Genomic DNA, 15,190 nt, shown 5'->3' with positions numbered 1-15,190 from the left:
CAGTATCGGAAATCACCCTGCCTAGTTTGTCTTTCCCAAATCTATCTAAAGCTGCTAAAGGTGTTTTTGGTTTTACTTTGCTTTTAAATGCTAGTTACATTTTTGTATTGCATTTTTTTGAGCAGTTCTGGTCAAATAACATTTTCTTACCTTTAAAAAGTGAAAAGTAGAAACTACTGGAGGAACCATTGTTAAAGTTGGCCATACACTATTCCATTATCTTTTGATTTTTGTTTTGTCATCTTTAATTGACCATAATATCGATTATAATAACAATCGTAACATCATTCAGAAACAAAAAAAATCTAGTGATAATGGAATAGTGTATGGCCAGATTAAAGAAAATCTGTAACAAAAAAACCTCCCCTGGGGGGTACTCACCTAGGGTGGGGGAAGCCTCCGGATAATATTGAGGCTTCCCCCGTCCTCCTCGGTCCCACGGCGGCGGCGAAAATCCTCCCGTAGCGGCAGCGATGTAAATATTTACCTCCGTGGCTCCAGCGCAGGTGCAGTATCCCCTCTCTGCACGGAGATAGGCGAAAATAGCCGATCCCCATCGGGCCGCTCTACTGCACAGGCACAAGTCGCCTGTGCAGTAGAGCAGACCCGACGGAGATCTGCTATTTTAGCCTATCTCCATGGGAAGAGCCGCAACAGCGCCCCCGCTGGAGCCAGAAATGGTAAATATTGCACAGTGCGACCAATTGTCGGCTGTGCGTTCCGGGGGCTGCAGCGAGACCGCTGTGGGACACAGGAGGACGGGGGAAGCCTCGATAGGGCCCAGAGGCTTCCCCCTACTGAGGTGAGTACCCCCCAGGAAAACTTTTTTCAGTACAGGTTTTCTTTAAGATATATTTTCAAATGGTGATGCACTGTTGCATTGTAATTTGTGTTTTAAAACGCAAGCACATATCAAATAGTCTTTCTGATATGTCCACGAGTTTTGACACCCTGGAGAGTCAGTATTTAGTAACACCCCCCCCCATTTAGCACGTTACTACTACTTGTAAGCATCTTTTATATCCAGTAAAGACTTTCAATTCTTGTTTAAAGTGGACCTTAACCCTTGCACAGGACAGAAGGAAAACCTAGAGAAATGCACCATGTATGTATTTAGAGAGTTAAATCTAATCACAACTGTAATTTGATCTCTCAGCTGTGCCAACTCGGGAATCTCGGCAATCCTCGACAGAGCAGCTAATTTATAAACACAAGATAACCCTCTGTCTGCTTCCATGAAAGCAGCAAGTAGACACACGTAGTAGATTTATTGCAGTGTATATTACCTATAACTGAACTTAATTCCCAGATGCTAAAGGGGCCCAGACACTGGTCGATTTCAGCCATTGATCGATTCTATGGGATCGATTAGAAATCGTTTCCATCAATCGATCGATTTGTGATCGATTTAGATGGATTTGATCTATCTAATGCTGGGAATACACGGTTTGTTTCTGGCTCTCGATTCTCCTCTCGATCGTTTTTGCCGCTTGATTCTCTAGTCAATTCTCATCTTCCACTCGTTTTTCTTATCTTTTTCCATTCACTTCTATCAGAAATCGAGCAGCGAAAGGATCGAAAGGGAGATCAGACATGTCGGAAACTATCGAACCATTTAATCACCTGAAAAACGAACCGTGTATTCCCAGCATAACAGGATGGAAAATCTAGTTCGATCTGCTGCTGGTAGCAGATCCATGGCCCATAACGTTGCATTGGATCTAATGGTCCAATAATGCATTTAGATAGACTTCCAATAGATTTAATTGTAAAATCTATTGGAAATCTGTTCCTAGTGTGTGGCACACATCAGATAGATTCCTGTCAGATTTGACTTGACAAGCATCCGACAGAAATCTATCTGATGGTCCAATCTGCTGCAAATCTAGAAGTGTATGGCCACCTTAAAGCTACGTACACACGTCTGATTTGCGGTCGTTCTGACGACAGTTTGCCAGTGTGTACAGTCTGATGTCAGGCTGATCAGACTGGTTTTGACTGATCCGCTTGGGAATGGTGTGATCTGCTAGGCGCTCTGCACTTCGGCCACAGTTGCCTTGCCACTATCGCACTACTTGGATTTGCTTACCTGTGATCAAGAGGCTGTTTGTTGCCTCAAAACAGCATTGCTGTAGGGTGAATTGGACTAATTTCTCCATCTTTGATTGTGTGTATACACAGTACACTGGGGATTCTCTATTACATTACGTGCAGGCCACATGGTCACTATTGTTGATTACTTACTGTGTACATATGTATATTTCATACTGGTGCTTCTATACATGTATTTTGTTACTTTTGAGAACTTCTGAATATAAGTTTTTTGCATACTAAATTCTGCAGGTGTGCGTGTACTTTTTTCTATATGATTGTTGTCATATTACACTGCACCCAGGGCATTGTGTTAGGATGTACTGCTCGTTATAAAGGTACCATTTGGATGTGCAAACCCTAATGTCAATTTTCCCATAGCCCAGGAATACAGACTCCAGCAGCCTGGATGAGATGAGCTGCGGCTGGTGAAATGGTGCGGGATTCGTTGGATGCCTCAAGCCATTTCACCTCCTGGAGGGGGACACAATCTAGCCCTGCATTAGCAGGCTACATGAAATGGCCAAGCAAGCTGTAGTTTGGCCACCTATATGGCTGCAAATAGAGGCAAAATGGACTTCATCAAGCCAGAGACCACATACAGCAGGAATAGAATAAGAGGTGCAGGGAAACTGGCCGTCTGCCTGTAAACTCATGTGAGATGAACAGCTGGGCAGGTCTTTTTGTGTGCCACCCTGTAGAAGCCATCCCATTTTAAGCTTCGGCTTCTTGGCTTGAATATTTTAACACTGCCATTTAGAGTGTGCAGATAATGTAGTAGAATCCAGTTTTCTATATATTTGAACAATACCTCTGTATTCCTGTACCACTGCCTGCCATGCAATTCCTTGCATAATGAATCCACTACCATGGTTACTGGTTGGTAAAGCTGAATGTATATGTTTTTCTCCAAGGCCAGCTTTCGTGTGGCTTTCCTTCTGTGTGTAGCTCTCCTTCCACATATAAAAACTGTTCCTTCTTCCAAGCAGTGCTCCCCATTTGTGGCTTACCTATTCCATTTGCATTACCCTTTATTCCTTGTCTCGCCACCCCAATAGACCGCAGCCGCCTTAGGCCATGGCTTCTTAAAGGACAACTGAAGCGAGAGGGATATGGAGGCTGCCATATTTCTTTCCTTTTAAGCAATACCAGTTGCCCGGCTAGCCTGCTGATCCTCTTCCTCTAATCCTCTTAGCGGTAGACCCTGAACAAGCATGTAGCAGATCAGGTGTTTCTGACATTGTCAGATCTGACATGATTATCTGCATGCTTTTCTGGTGTTATTCAGACACTACTGCAGCCAAATAGATCAACAGGGCTGCCAAGGAACTGGTATTGTTTAGGAGGAATATGGCAGCCTCCATATTCTAACTACAGTTGTTCTTTAATGGGAGCCTGAAGTGAGAGGAATATAGTGGTGCTCATATTTCCTTTTCGACTCTGGCTGCAGTAATGTCTGAATCACATGCCTGAAATAAGCATGCAGCTAATCTAGACTTCTGTCAGAGTACCTGAACTTCAGGGTCTATGGATAAAAGATGATCAGCAGGATAGCCAGGCAATTTGCATTGTGAAAAAAGAAATCTGTTAGCCCCCATAATACTCTCACTTCAGCTGTTAAGTTTTTACAGAAATGCAACCCTGTTAATAAGGTGTTTATTCATCAAAGGACTTTTTTCCTTTAGGCCCCTTTTACACTTGCTTTGTAAGCGTGCATTGTTACAGTTTTCCCGATCGGCCACTGACCCGCCGCAGTGTCAACGGCACGTTACCATCGGACTTCCGCAGCGACACAGCGGAGCAGAATGCGTGTAAGTCAAAGGCCAATGCAGGAAATTTAAATACGTTGGCGACGGTGTTGCGTGTAACAACGTGATTATGATGGGAAAACCTGGGAATCCCAGTGACGTACCTCCTGTACAGCAGGACGGTGAGGGGGGCGAAGCCATGCAAGTGACCCTGTTAGTGCAATCTTCCGCAGGGTCCTATTAAAGAGCAACTTCAGCCTAAACAAACATATTGTCATTAAGTTACATTAGTTATGTTAATTAAAATAGATAATATAATCTCTTACCCATCTTGTTTTAAAAGAACAGGCAAATGTTTGTGATTTCATTGGGGCAGCCATCTTTTCAGTTGAAAGGAGGTGACAGGTAGCATGACACAGTTCCAACTGTCCTGTGTCCTGCTCACTCCTCCCACACTAGGCAATGAGAACATCATCATCAGAAATCCCATTATGCTTTGCACAGCATCAGCGGAAAAATGCCTGGGCAGATTCCTGTGATGGGGCGAAGCTTAGCTTCTGTGCAGCTAAAAATGAGGCTTGGGTAAGAACAGTTTTGGTGCTGTGAAACTGTTAAAGAAACACCAAGCCTTTTCAGTGCTGCTGAGTGGATTTTTAGTCTGGAGGTTCACTTTAATGTAGTTTTTTGCGATGCAATGGGGGCAGAGCATTGCAACGCTATGGCCTGGTGTAAAACCGGCCTTAAAGAAATCCTTGTTATTGGTACCAGATAGTTCAGTCTTTGTGGATCCACAGCAATTGTTTCAAAAGGCTTCTGTCTTGTGTACAGGCTGTTTTGCACTACTCAGATGTTGCTGATTGGGGTTTTTGTTTTTTATGGACACTGTAGAATATTTGATTGATAAATCTGCCTTTGTTTCATTATTCTCACTGTGCACAAGTTGTAGACACTTGTTAAAAAAATGCAGGTAGAAGAGCATGTACAGTATATGTATATTGCAAGTTTTGTGGCCACCAACATTTCACTATGTACTGTTCTGATAGAAAATCTCAACTCTCTCTAAAGGCCCATACACACGTCAGACTTTTGCGAACGACGGGTCGTTTGAACGTCCCGTCGTTCAGTCGTCCGCACTCCAAATTGGGCGTGTGTACAGACTGTCGTTCGGGTGATTGGACCAGTCTTATCACCCGAACGGCAGTCTGTACACACGCCCAATTTGGCGTGCGGACGACTGAACGACGGGACGTTCAAATGACCCGTCGTTCGCAAAAGTCCGACGTGTGTATGGGCCTTAAGCCTTTAGTGATTGTATGTCATATAAGCCTCTAATAATAGAAGTACTACATTTAAAGGGGTTCTTTCGCGAAAAAAGTAGGCAGTTAAAAAATGTGACAGATGACAGGTTTTGGGCCAGTCCATCTTTTTAAGGGGGATTCTCAGGGCTTTCTTTGTTTTCAACAGCATTTCCTGAACAACAGTTGCAAAATCTAACTGACATAATAGTGTGCAAGTGATGAAGGAGGCCGGCTGGTATCTTGCTATTTTGGCAGTTAAACTGCTGTTCAGGAAATGCTGTTGAAAACAAAGAAAGCCCTGAGAACCCCCCTTAAAAAGATGGACTGGCCCAAAACCTGTCATCTGTCACATTTTTTAACTGCCTACTTTTTTCGCAAAAGAACCCCTTTAACATCCTCAAGTGGACACATACTTTAAGCAAGTTCATAGATACTATGTTTACTGCAATTTTGTGTTTCCAGAACATAACTTCATTAATCTTGCATGGTGTTGTTTTTTTGTAGGTATTCCTTGTTTGCAGTAGTTAATCACCAGGGAACCTTGGAGAGTGGGCATTACACAAGCTTCATCAGACAGCACAAGGACCAGTGGTTCAAGTGTGATGATGCTATTATCACCAAGGCTAGCATTAAAGATGTTCTAGATAGTGAAGGGTGAGTTGAACCTTGCATGTTTTTCAGCTTGTATTTTGAAAATAGAAGCATTTTGGTCTGAGTGTTTCACTTCAATTCTGTCCATGTTGAAAACACTAATACCAATGGCATACCTAGGAAATTTGCCACCCGGTGCTGATTATTTGCAGACACCATAGATCTATATAATTACCATATAAATACACAATAATAATTATATGGTAGGACATTAGACTATGACTATTGTAGGATTAGAATGTGAGCTCCTCTGAGGACAGTCAGAAAGGGGGTATATACGAAAGAGGGAGTTGCATGGGGGGGGGGGGGAGATAAAGAGGTAGAGGCACAAGACAGAGCCTGATGAGAGAGGAGAAATGGCAGGAATACTGCACCAGGACTACAGATATCACCAGTGCTGTTTGGCAGGGACATGCTGTTAATAGAAGCCACTAAAATCTAAAAGAGGAAAGGGTCAATCGAGGAAGAAAACAGGGTGGGAGGGGGAGCTGGGAAAAGAGATAAGATTACCTGCAATCAAGCTAATCTTAACCGCTTGCCGACCTCCTTCAGCCCATGGGCGGCGGCAAAGAGTGGGCCCAAACGACCGCAGTACGCCCATCGGCAGCGCTGCCGATGGGCTTGTTTAGCCGGCGATCGCGTCACTAGCCGGCGATCGCGGCACTGGTGACTCGATCGCCCGCCGGCAAGCGGCTCCATCTAACCCGTTACGTCAACCCGCCGGCCGTTCGGCAGCGCCGGCGGGTTGTTAACCCACAGATCGCCACATGTAAAGCGTATAATACGATTCGTAATGTATACAAAGCGTGTTATACAGGCTGCCCCCTGCCCTGGTGGTCCCAGTGATCGAGGGACCACCAGGGCAGGCTGCAGCCCCCCAGGTAAGCACCCAAACACTGATCTGCCTCCCGCCCTCTGATCGCCCACAGCATGCCTCAGACCCCCCCCCCCCCCCCCCGCCCACCCCCCAGACCCCTGTTTGCACCCGATCACCCATCAATCACTCACTGTCACTATCTGCCAATGCTATTTTTTTTACTAGGTCCTAAACTGCCTCCTGGGGGCTCCTGGTCACCCCCACCCCACTGATCACCTATCAATCACCACCTGTCACTGCCACCCATCAGATCAGACCCTAACCTGCCCCTTGCGGGCACCTGATCACCTGCCCACACCCTCAGATCGCCCGCACACCCTCTAATCACCCTTGATCACCCATCAATCACCCTGTAACCACCTGTCACTACTACCCATCAGATCAGACCCTCATCTGCCCCTTGCAGGCACCCAGTTACCCGCCCACACCCTCAGATTGCCCTCATACCCTCCCCAGTGCATTATTTACATCTGTTCTCCCCTCTAATCACCCACTGATTACCTATTATTCACCCCCTGTCACCACCTGTCACTGCTACCCATCAGATCAGACCCTCATCTGCCCCTTGTGGGCACCTGATCACCCGCCCGCACCCTCAGATCGCCTGCAAACCCGCCCTCTGATCACCTCCCAAGTGCATGGTTTACATCTGTTCTCCCCTCTAATCACCCATCAATCACCCCGTCACTATCTGTCAGCGCTATTTTTTCGATTAGGTCCTAAACTGCCCCATGGGGGCTCCTGATCACACCCCACACCCTCAGATCCTCCCCAGACCCCCCCCCCCCCCCCCCCACACACACACACACGTGTACTGTATACATCTATCCTCCCCTGTAATCACCCACTGATCACCTGTCAATCGCCCATCAATCACCCCCTGTCACTAACACCCATCAGGTCAGACCCTAGCCTGCCCCTTGCGGGCACCTGATCACCCACCCACACCCTCAGATCGCCCGCAAACCCGCCCTCTGATCACCTCCCAAGTGCATTGTTTACATCTGTTCTCCCCTCTAATTACCCACTGATCACCACATCAATCACCCCCTGTCACTGCTACCCTATCAGATCAGACCCTCATCTGCCCCTTGTGGGCACCCAATCACCCGCTCACACCCTCAGATAGCCCTCAGACACCCCCAGAGCACCTCCCCAGTGCATTGCTTGCATCTATTCTCCCTTCTAATCACCCCCTGAGACACCCATAAATCACCTCCTGTCACCCCCTAGCACTCCTATTCATCAGATCAGGACCTAATCTGCCCCCTGCAGGCTTCTGATCACCCGGCCAAACCCTCACCTGCCCCACCACAGTGACAGAATTTTACTTTTCTGGTCACTGCTGGTCTCTACGACTGAATTGTGGAATTGAGACCAACATTTATGCCACACAATACGCAACCACCAATCCAAAAAGCTACCATGCCCAGCCTTTTCTGTGGAAACCACTCCAAGTTTCCAAACGTAACACTTTTAGGGGCCTTCTCCTGCACATGGGTCTAGTCAAAAAGATAGTATTGCGGTCGTCGTGGTCTCTACGCACCCAATATGTCACATGCCCATGTTCTCTGCTGCCATGTCCAGGTCACGATTTGAGAACATCCTGCGCTTCCTGCATTTCAGTGCCAATACAACCTGTCATCTAAGAGGCCACCCTGCTTATGACCAGTTCCAAAAAATTCGGGCCCTCATAGACCACCTGTCATCAAAATTTGCAGATGTTTATACCCCTGAACAGTCATTTTGAGGCATTTGGTTTCCAGATCACTCCTCGCGGTTTTGGGCCCCTAAAATGCCAGGGCAGTGTAGGAACCCCACAAGTGACCCCATTTTAGAAAGAAGACACCCCAAGGTATTCCGTTAGGTGTATGGTGAGTTCATAGAAGATTTTATTTTTTGTCACAAGTTAGTGGAAAATGCCACTTTGTGAAAAAAAAACTATAAAAATCAATTTCCGCTAACTTGTGGGGTTCCTATACTGCCCTGGCATTTTATGGGCCCTAAACCGTGAGGAGTAGTCTAGAAACCAAATGCCTCAAAGAGACCTGTGAAATCCTAAAGGTACTCATAGGACTTTGGGCCCCTTAGCGCACTTAGGCTGCAAAAAAGTGTCACATGTGGTATCGCCATACTCAGGAGAAATAGTATAATGTGTTTTGGGGTGTATTTTTACACATACCCATGCTGGGTGGGAGAAAGATCTCTGTAAATGAGATTTTTTAGATTTTTTTTTTTTTACACACAGTTGTCCATTTACAGAGATATTTCTCCCACCCAGCATGGGTATGTATAAAAATACACCCCAAAACACATTATACTATTTCTCCTGAGTACGGCGATACCACATGTGTGACACTTTTTTGCAGCCTAGGTGCGCTAAGGGGCTCAACGTCCTATGAGTACCTTTAGGATTTCACAGGTAAAATGGAAAAGTGGAAAATGATACTTTGTGGAAAAAAAAAATCAATTTCCGCTAAGTGTAATTTTCCACTAACTTGTGACAAAAAATAAAATCTTCTATGAACTCACCATACACCTAACGGAATACCTTGGGGTGTCTTCTTTCTAAAATGGGGTCACTTGTGGGGTTCCTATACTGCCCTGGCATTTAAGGGGCCCAAAACCGCGAGGAGTGATTTGGAAACCAAATGCCTCAAAATGACTGTTCAGGGGTATAAACATCTGCAAATTTTGATGACAGGTGGTCTATGAGGGGCCGAATTTTTTGGAACTGGTCATAAGCAGGGTGGCCTCTTAGATGACAGGTTGTATTGGCACTGAAATGCAGGAAGCGCGGGATGTTCTCAAATCGTGACCTGGACATGGCAGCAGAGAACATGGGCATGTGACATATTGGGTGCATAGAGACCAAGACGACCGCAATACTATCTTTTTGACTAGACCCATGTGCAGGAGAAGGCCCCTAAAAGTGTTACGTTTGGAAACTTGGAGTGGTTTCCACAGAAAAGGCTGGGCATGGTAGCTTTTTGGATTGGTGGTTGCGTATTGTGTGGCATAACTGTTGGTCTCAATTCCACAATTCAGTCGTAGAGACCAGCAGTGACCAGAAAATCTTCTATGAACTCGTCATACACCTAACGGAATACCTTGGGGTGTCTTCTTTTTAAAATGGGGTCACTTGTGGGGTTCCTATACTGCCCTGGCAAAGTCCTATGAGCACCTTTAGGCTTTACAGGGGTGCTTATAATTTAGCACCCCCAAAATGCCAGGACAGTAAACACACCCCACAAATGGATAGTAGACACCCCAAATTATTCAGAGAGGGGCATGGTGAGTTCATGGCAGAGTTCATTTTTTTTTTTTTTTGTCACAAGTTAGCAGCAATGGAAACTTTTATTTATTTATTTTTTTGTCACAAAGTGTCCTTTTCCGCTAACTTGTGACAAAAAAATAAGATCTTCTATAAACTCACCATGCCTCTTAGTGAATACTTTGGGATGTCTTCTTTCCAAAATGGGGTCATTTGGGGGGGGTATTTATACTATCCTGGAATTCTAGCACCTCATGAAACATGGCAGGTGGTCAGAAAAGTCAGAGATGCTTCAAAATGGGAAAATTCACTTTTTGCACCATAGATTGTAAACGCTATAACTTTTACCCAAACCAATAAATGTACGCTGAATGGGTTTTTTTTTCTTTATCAAAGACATGTAGCACAACAAATTTGGACAAAAATGTATGCAGAAATTTTACTTTATTTGAAAAATGTCAGCACAGAAAGTTAAAAACATTTTTTTGACAAAATTCATGTCTTTTTTTGATGAATATAATAAAAACTAAAAATTGCAGCAGCAATCAAATAGCAACAAAAGAAAACTGTATTAGTGACAAGAAAAGGAGGTAAAATTCATTTAGGTGGTAGGTTGTATGACCGAGCAATAAACCGTTAAAGCTGCAGTTGTCTGAATGGAAAAAAAGGCTCTGGTCCTTAGAGACACTGAAGCGAAAAAAAAAAATATGATATAATGAATTGGTTGTGTACTATGAATAGTTACTAGAAGATTAGCAGCAAAGAAAATATTCTCATATTTTTATTTTCAGGTATATAGTGTTTTTTTCTAACATTGCATCATTCTCTAATATGTGCAGATTACACAACACTCAGCATTCAAAATGATTCTTTCAGAGCAGTCTGTGAACTAATGACCTCTCCTCTGGCAGAGAAAAAGAAAACAGTTGAGATAATAAAAGTCAGATAACAGCCCTCTCCACGACTTTGAAAGTCGTAGAGATTAATGGCTTTTTTGTATAGAGATAACTGGAGTTTCTTAACTCTTCCTGTACTAAAAACAATTAGACTGATGTGTCTGATCTTAATGTTTTATTTCTTAGCTGTACTACACATACAAATCATAATATCATAATTTTTTTTCCGCTTCAGTGTCTCTTTAAGGGATGAAAAGACTGTGGTCCTTATGTGGTTAATAGGCTGGAGCTTGCTTCTCTGCTCGCTACAGAAGTCTGCAGTCCGCACCTGTATCACTGGCTCCAGTAACAGCAGACTGCCCCACATTGATTAAACACTCTGATCAGGATAAATAGTCAATGGTCTAAGGCACTCTGGCACATGGCTACTAATGACAGGCAACTTCTGAAGCACTAAACACATCCTGCCACCTTTCCTTGCTAATGTCCCAGTTGCAGTACAGCAAACATTCTCTCCACTCACCCTGCTGCTCTGCACATTCACTAACTGGCTGTGTGTAGAGATTGAGGACACAGATTGTTCTGGGGACAGGAAGTGGCAGGGGTGCTACATCTAGTGCAGGAAGTAGTACAGTCCCCTGCACTGTCTGCTGCTATTTTCCCAAATGTTGCCCAAACTTCGAAAAAAGGTCCTAGGTGGAAGAACACAGTGACTGAGCACCACAGCGGCACCGCTAGCCATTGCTACACCCAGTGCCTTATGGTACGTATGCCACTGCAGTGTAGTACAAAAGTTCAAAATCTAGAACTATATTATTTTTTTTGTTGCTATACAATTGAAGATGTTCTTAAAGAGGATCCGAGATGAAAAACTAACTATAACAAGTAACTTGTCTAATATATATCTTATCTAAAGTTTAGATAGTTTACACAGCAAATCTAGCTGCAAACAGCTTTAATAGAAAATTATTATTTCTTCCTGTGATACAATGACCGCAGCCATGTTGTTTGCAAACATTACACAGAGGCAGGCTTATCTGTATCTTGAGCACTCAGCCTGTGAAAAAAACCTAATCCGCCCCTCCTCCCCTCTGCCTCTGAAATCAATGGCTAGTAACACCTCCTGCCCAGACTGAGCTCCCATGAGCCCTTGCTACTGCCAAGGTTCTCTGAAAACCTGTGGGCGGGGTTTATTTAGTTTATAGGGAACTAGAGTATTAAAACAAAATCAAAAGTATTTGGCTTGAGGAATGCCCTATAAACAATAGGAAAGGAACACAATTATGCATTGAGTAAAAGTTCTCCTCGGATCCACTTTAACTATCCAACAGATTATTTTACTGGGTTGAGTGGCATCCATTCGGAATTTATCTGTAGTCATGGGTTAAAGGGAACCTGAAGTGAGGGGCATAAGGGAGGTTTCCATATTTCCTTTTAACCACTTGAGGACTGCAGTGTTAACCCCCCTTAAAGACCAGGCCATTTTTCATGATATTGGCCACTGCAGCTTTAAGGCCAAGCTGCAGGGCCGTACTACTCGGCACACAAGTTATTTCCCCCCCCCCCTTTTCTCCCCACTAACAGAGCTCTCTGTTGGTGGGGTCTAAATGTTTTTTTTCATAAATATTTATTTGAATATTTTCATCAATTTTTTTCCCCCGCTCCCTCCCCCCACCAGCCAATCAGCGTGATCGGCTGTCCTAGGCTTCAGCCTATGACAGCGGACCACTTCCGCAGTGATGGAGGGGACAGCCATGTCACACGGCTGTCTCCAGTACAGCGCTGCTGCAGATCGCAGGGCTGTACAAAGTAATTAGACGGCGGCTTCGCCTTCTAACAGTCTCCCGAGAGACTGAAGGCGGAGCTCTGCTCCGCCTTCCAAGCAGGAGGTGCACGCAGCCTGCGAGTGATCTCCTGCTAGCCCCATAGACGGCCGTTCACGCCAATCGGCGTGGAGCGGTCCTGGGGCTGCCGCACTGCTCACGCCAATTGGGGTGGAGCAGTCGGCAAGTAGTTAAACAATGCAATACGAGTTGCTTGTCAGTCATGCCGATCCTGTGTCGTAATAGAACATGATCAAGCATGCTGATAACAAGATTACATGCTGATAACAAGTTTCTACCAAGATTATCTACATGCATGTTTCTGGCGTGTGATTCAGACACTAGTGATGCCATAAATAAATATGGCAGCCTCCATACAACTCTTGTGAAAGGGTAGGTTGAAGGATTGTGGCCAGTGTAAATTTCAGGATATTTTTTGTGCATTAAATGACTTAGAGCTAGTTACCAGCTCAGCAGCTTCTGGTTTGCATTACGTGACCTCACTGCAGAAAGCTTGATTACATATAAAACCTATTCAGACATTATATTAATTGTACAGTAGCTAGAAAATATTCATTATTTCCATTATGTACTTCTTCATTACAGAGGAAGAGAAATAATATCTAAAAAAAAAAATGCATTTTCAATAAAGACCATGAAGTAAAAAGCTTTCAGCTCATCAGAAGTGTGTAGTTCGGACATTTTATTACATTTTTAAAGTTCTACACCAAGTGTGAGCACTGAATAGAATTTCATTAACAAAGAGATAACTATGGCCTCAATTCACGGAGCATTATCAAACGTTTATCAAACACTTTATCAAACGTTTGATAATTTACCTCATGGGTAAAATCTAATTTTGAATACACTAAATTATTTTACTTTATCGGTAAAACATTCAATAAATATATAACACCTTAGTGAATTTAAAATGAGATTTTACCCATGAGGTAAATTATCAAACGTTTGATAAAGTGTTTGATAAACGTTTGATAATGCTCCGTGAATTGAGGCCTATGTAGATGTAATGTTGTACAAATACACTTTTATATATTTCTAGTTTAGTGTGCCTTGAAATATGTAGAACACAGCCAAAGCCAAGTTTGCTACTTAAAGGGGCACTACAGGGAAAAAACTGTAAAATTTAAATTATGTGCAAACATATACAAATAAGTACATTTTTTTCCAGAGTAAAATGAGCCATAAATTACTTTTCTCCTATGTTGCTGTCACTTACAGTAGGTAGTAGAAATCTCACAGAAGTGACAGGTTTTGGACTAGTCCATCTCTTCATAGGGGATTCTCAGCAAGGCTTTTATTCCCTAAAAAGTATTTAAACAATGATGCTGGCCAGCTTCCCTGCTTCCTACAGTTTTTTGTTGGACAGAGCAACTGCCATTCACTAAGGGCGTTTGAAAACAAATATATCCCTGAAAATCCCCTATAAAGAGATGGACTAGTCCAAAACCTGTCACTTTTGTCAGATTTCTACTACCTACTGTAAGTTACAGCAACATAGGAGAAAAGTAATTTATGGCTCATTTTACTCTGCAAAAAAATGTGCAATTTATTTATATATGTTTGCACATATTTAAACGTTTACAGTTTTTCACAGTAGTGCCCCTTTAACTAACATGTTGACATGTTTGTTTGTTTTTCAGGTATTTGCTTTTTTATCACAAGCAATTTCTGGAGTATGAGTAACTGTCAGCGTTTGTGATTAAATATGAAAATATCAAAGCAAAACTTCTCCAATGACGCAGACCTACCTGAAAATTTCAGACTAAGCCGGCATTAGACTGAAGCTATGCTGGTGTCGCACCTGCCCATACTGACTCATTCAACAGGTTGATGCACTATAAAGTTGCAGCGCACATGATGGAGGCTCTGAACAGGAAAGGGGCAGAGGGTAATTTAAATATGGTACTAAACATCTCTCATTGTGCTTCTGGGATTACGTGTGGGAAGGCTGGGGTGGGGAGGGGGCAGACAACATCTCCAGATACCATCACAAACTACATCCTCTCCATTTGGTGCTTTGAGATGCATCCAACCAAACACATGGCAGTTATAATCAAGGAAAGCCAAGCCCAACACTTGATGCACATAAGAATGAAAGGTTCAGAATGATGACCTGGTTAGTATCTGCCAATCAAGGTTGAAAAGACAAGTATTTTGCAACAATCTTTATTTGTGATTTTAGTTATGAAATAAATACACTATGAAACTACCAAGTTATCTGTCTTTATCAGCCACAATTATGAAATCCTGGAATGCAGATGCAGTTAATGAGGACTATTGTATTTCCTAATGTATATGTTCTTTGGACTGCTCCTGAAAACTCAGGTGTTTTATTTTTTCATGGTTGTTTTTCTTTGTTTTGTTCTTGAATTGTAGTTTGTCTTTCTTTTCGTAAACTTTTATTTCAATAATGCAGTCATGAGTAAAAAAAAGCAAATGCATTCACCTGTTTTGATATGAAGTATATCTGTTCTGTTCCCTCTGTATTGAAATTACTGAGATGACAAATTC

General features: G+C 43.3%; 1 protein-coding gene across 12 annotated transcripts in view; it reads left to right on the top strand.

The window, feature by feature from the left end:
• The window catches only part of LOC137524716 (ubiquitin carboxyl-terminal hydrolase 22-A), a 207,824-nt gene extending 192,936 nt beyond the window's left edge, over positions 1 to 14,888 (top strand). For all 12 annotated transcript variants that reach the window (XM_068244897.1, XM_068244894.1, XM_068244895.1 and 9 more), the window contains 2 exons: positions 5,642 to 5,791; positions 14,320 to 14,888. In XM_068244897.1, coding sequence (XP_068100998.1) covers positions 5,642 to 5,791; positions 14,320 to 14,362 — 193 coding nt within the window. In that variant the 3' untranslated portion in view covers positions 14,363 to 14,888. The remainder of the gene's footprint in view (positions 1 to 5,641; positions 5,792 to 14,319) is intronic.
• The last annotated feature ends 302 nt before the right edge of the window (positions 14,889 to 15,190 follow it).

This window comes from Hyperolius riggenbachi, chromosome 7 (assembly GCF_040937935.1).
Source record: "Hyperolius riggenbachi isolate aHypRig1 chromosome 7, aHypRig1.pri, whole genome shotgun sequence".
NCBI lineage: Eukaryota > Metazoa > Chordata > Amphibia > Anura > Hyperoliidae > Hyperolius > Hyperolius riggenbachi.
Note: the sequence above shows the minus strand (reverse complement) of the source record. Positions and strands in the feature narration are given on the sequence as shown.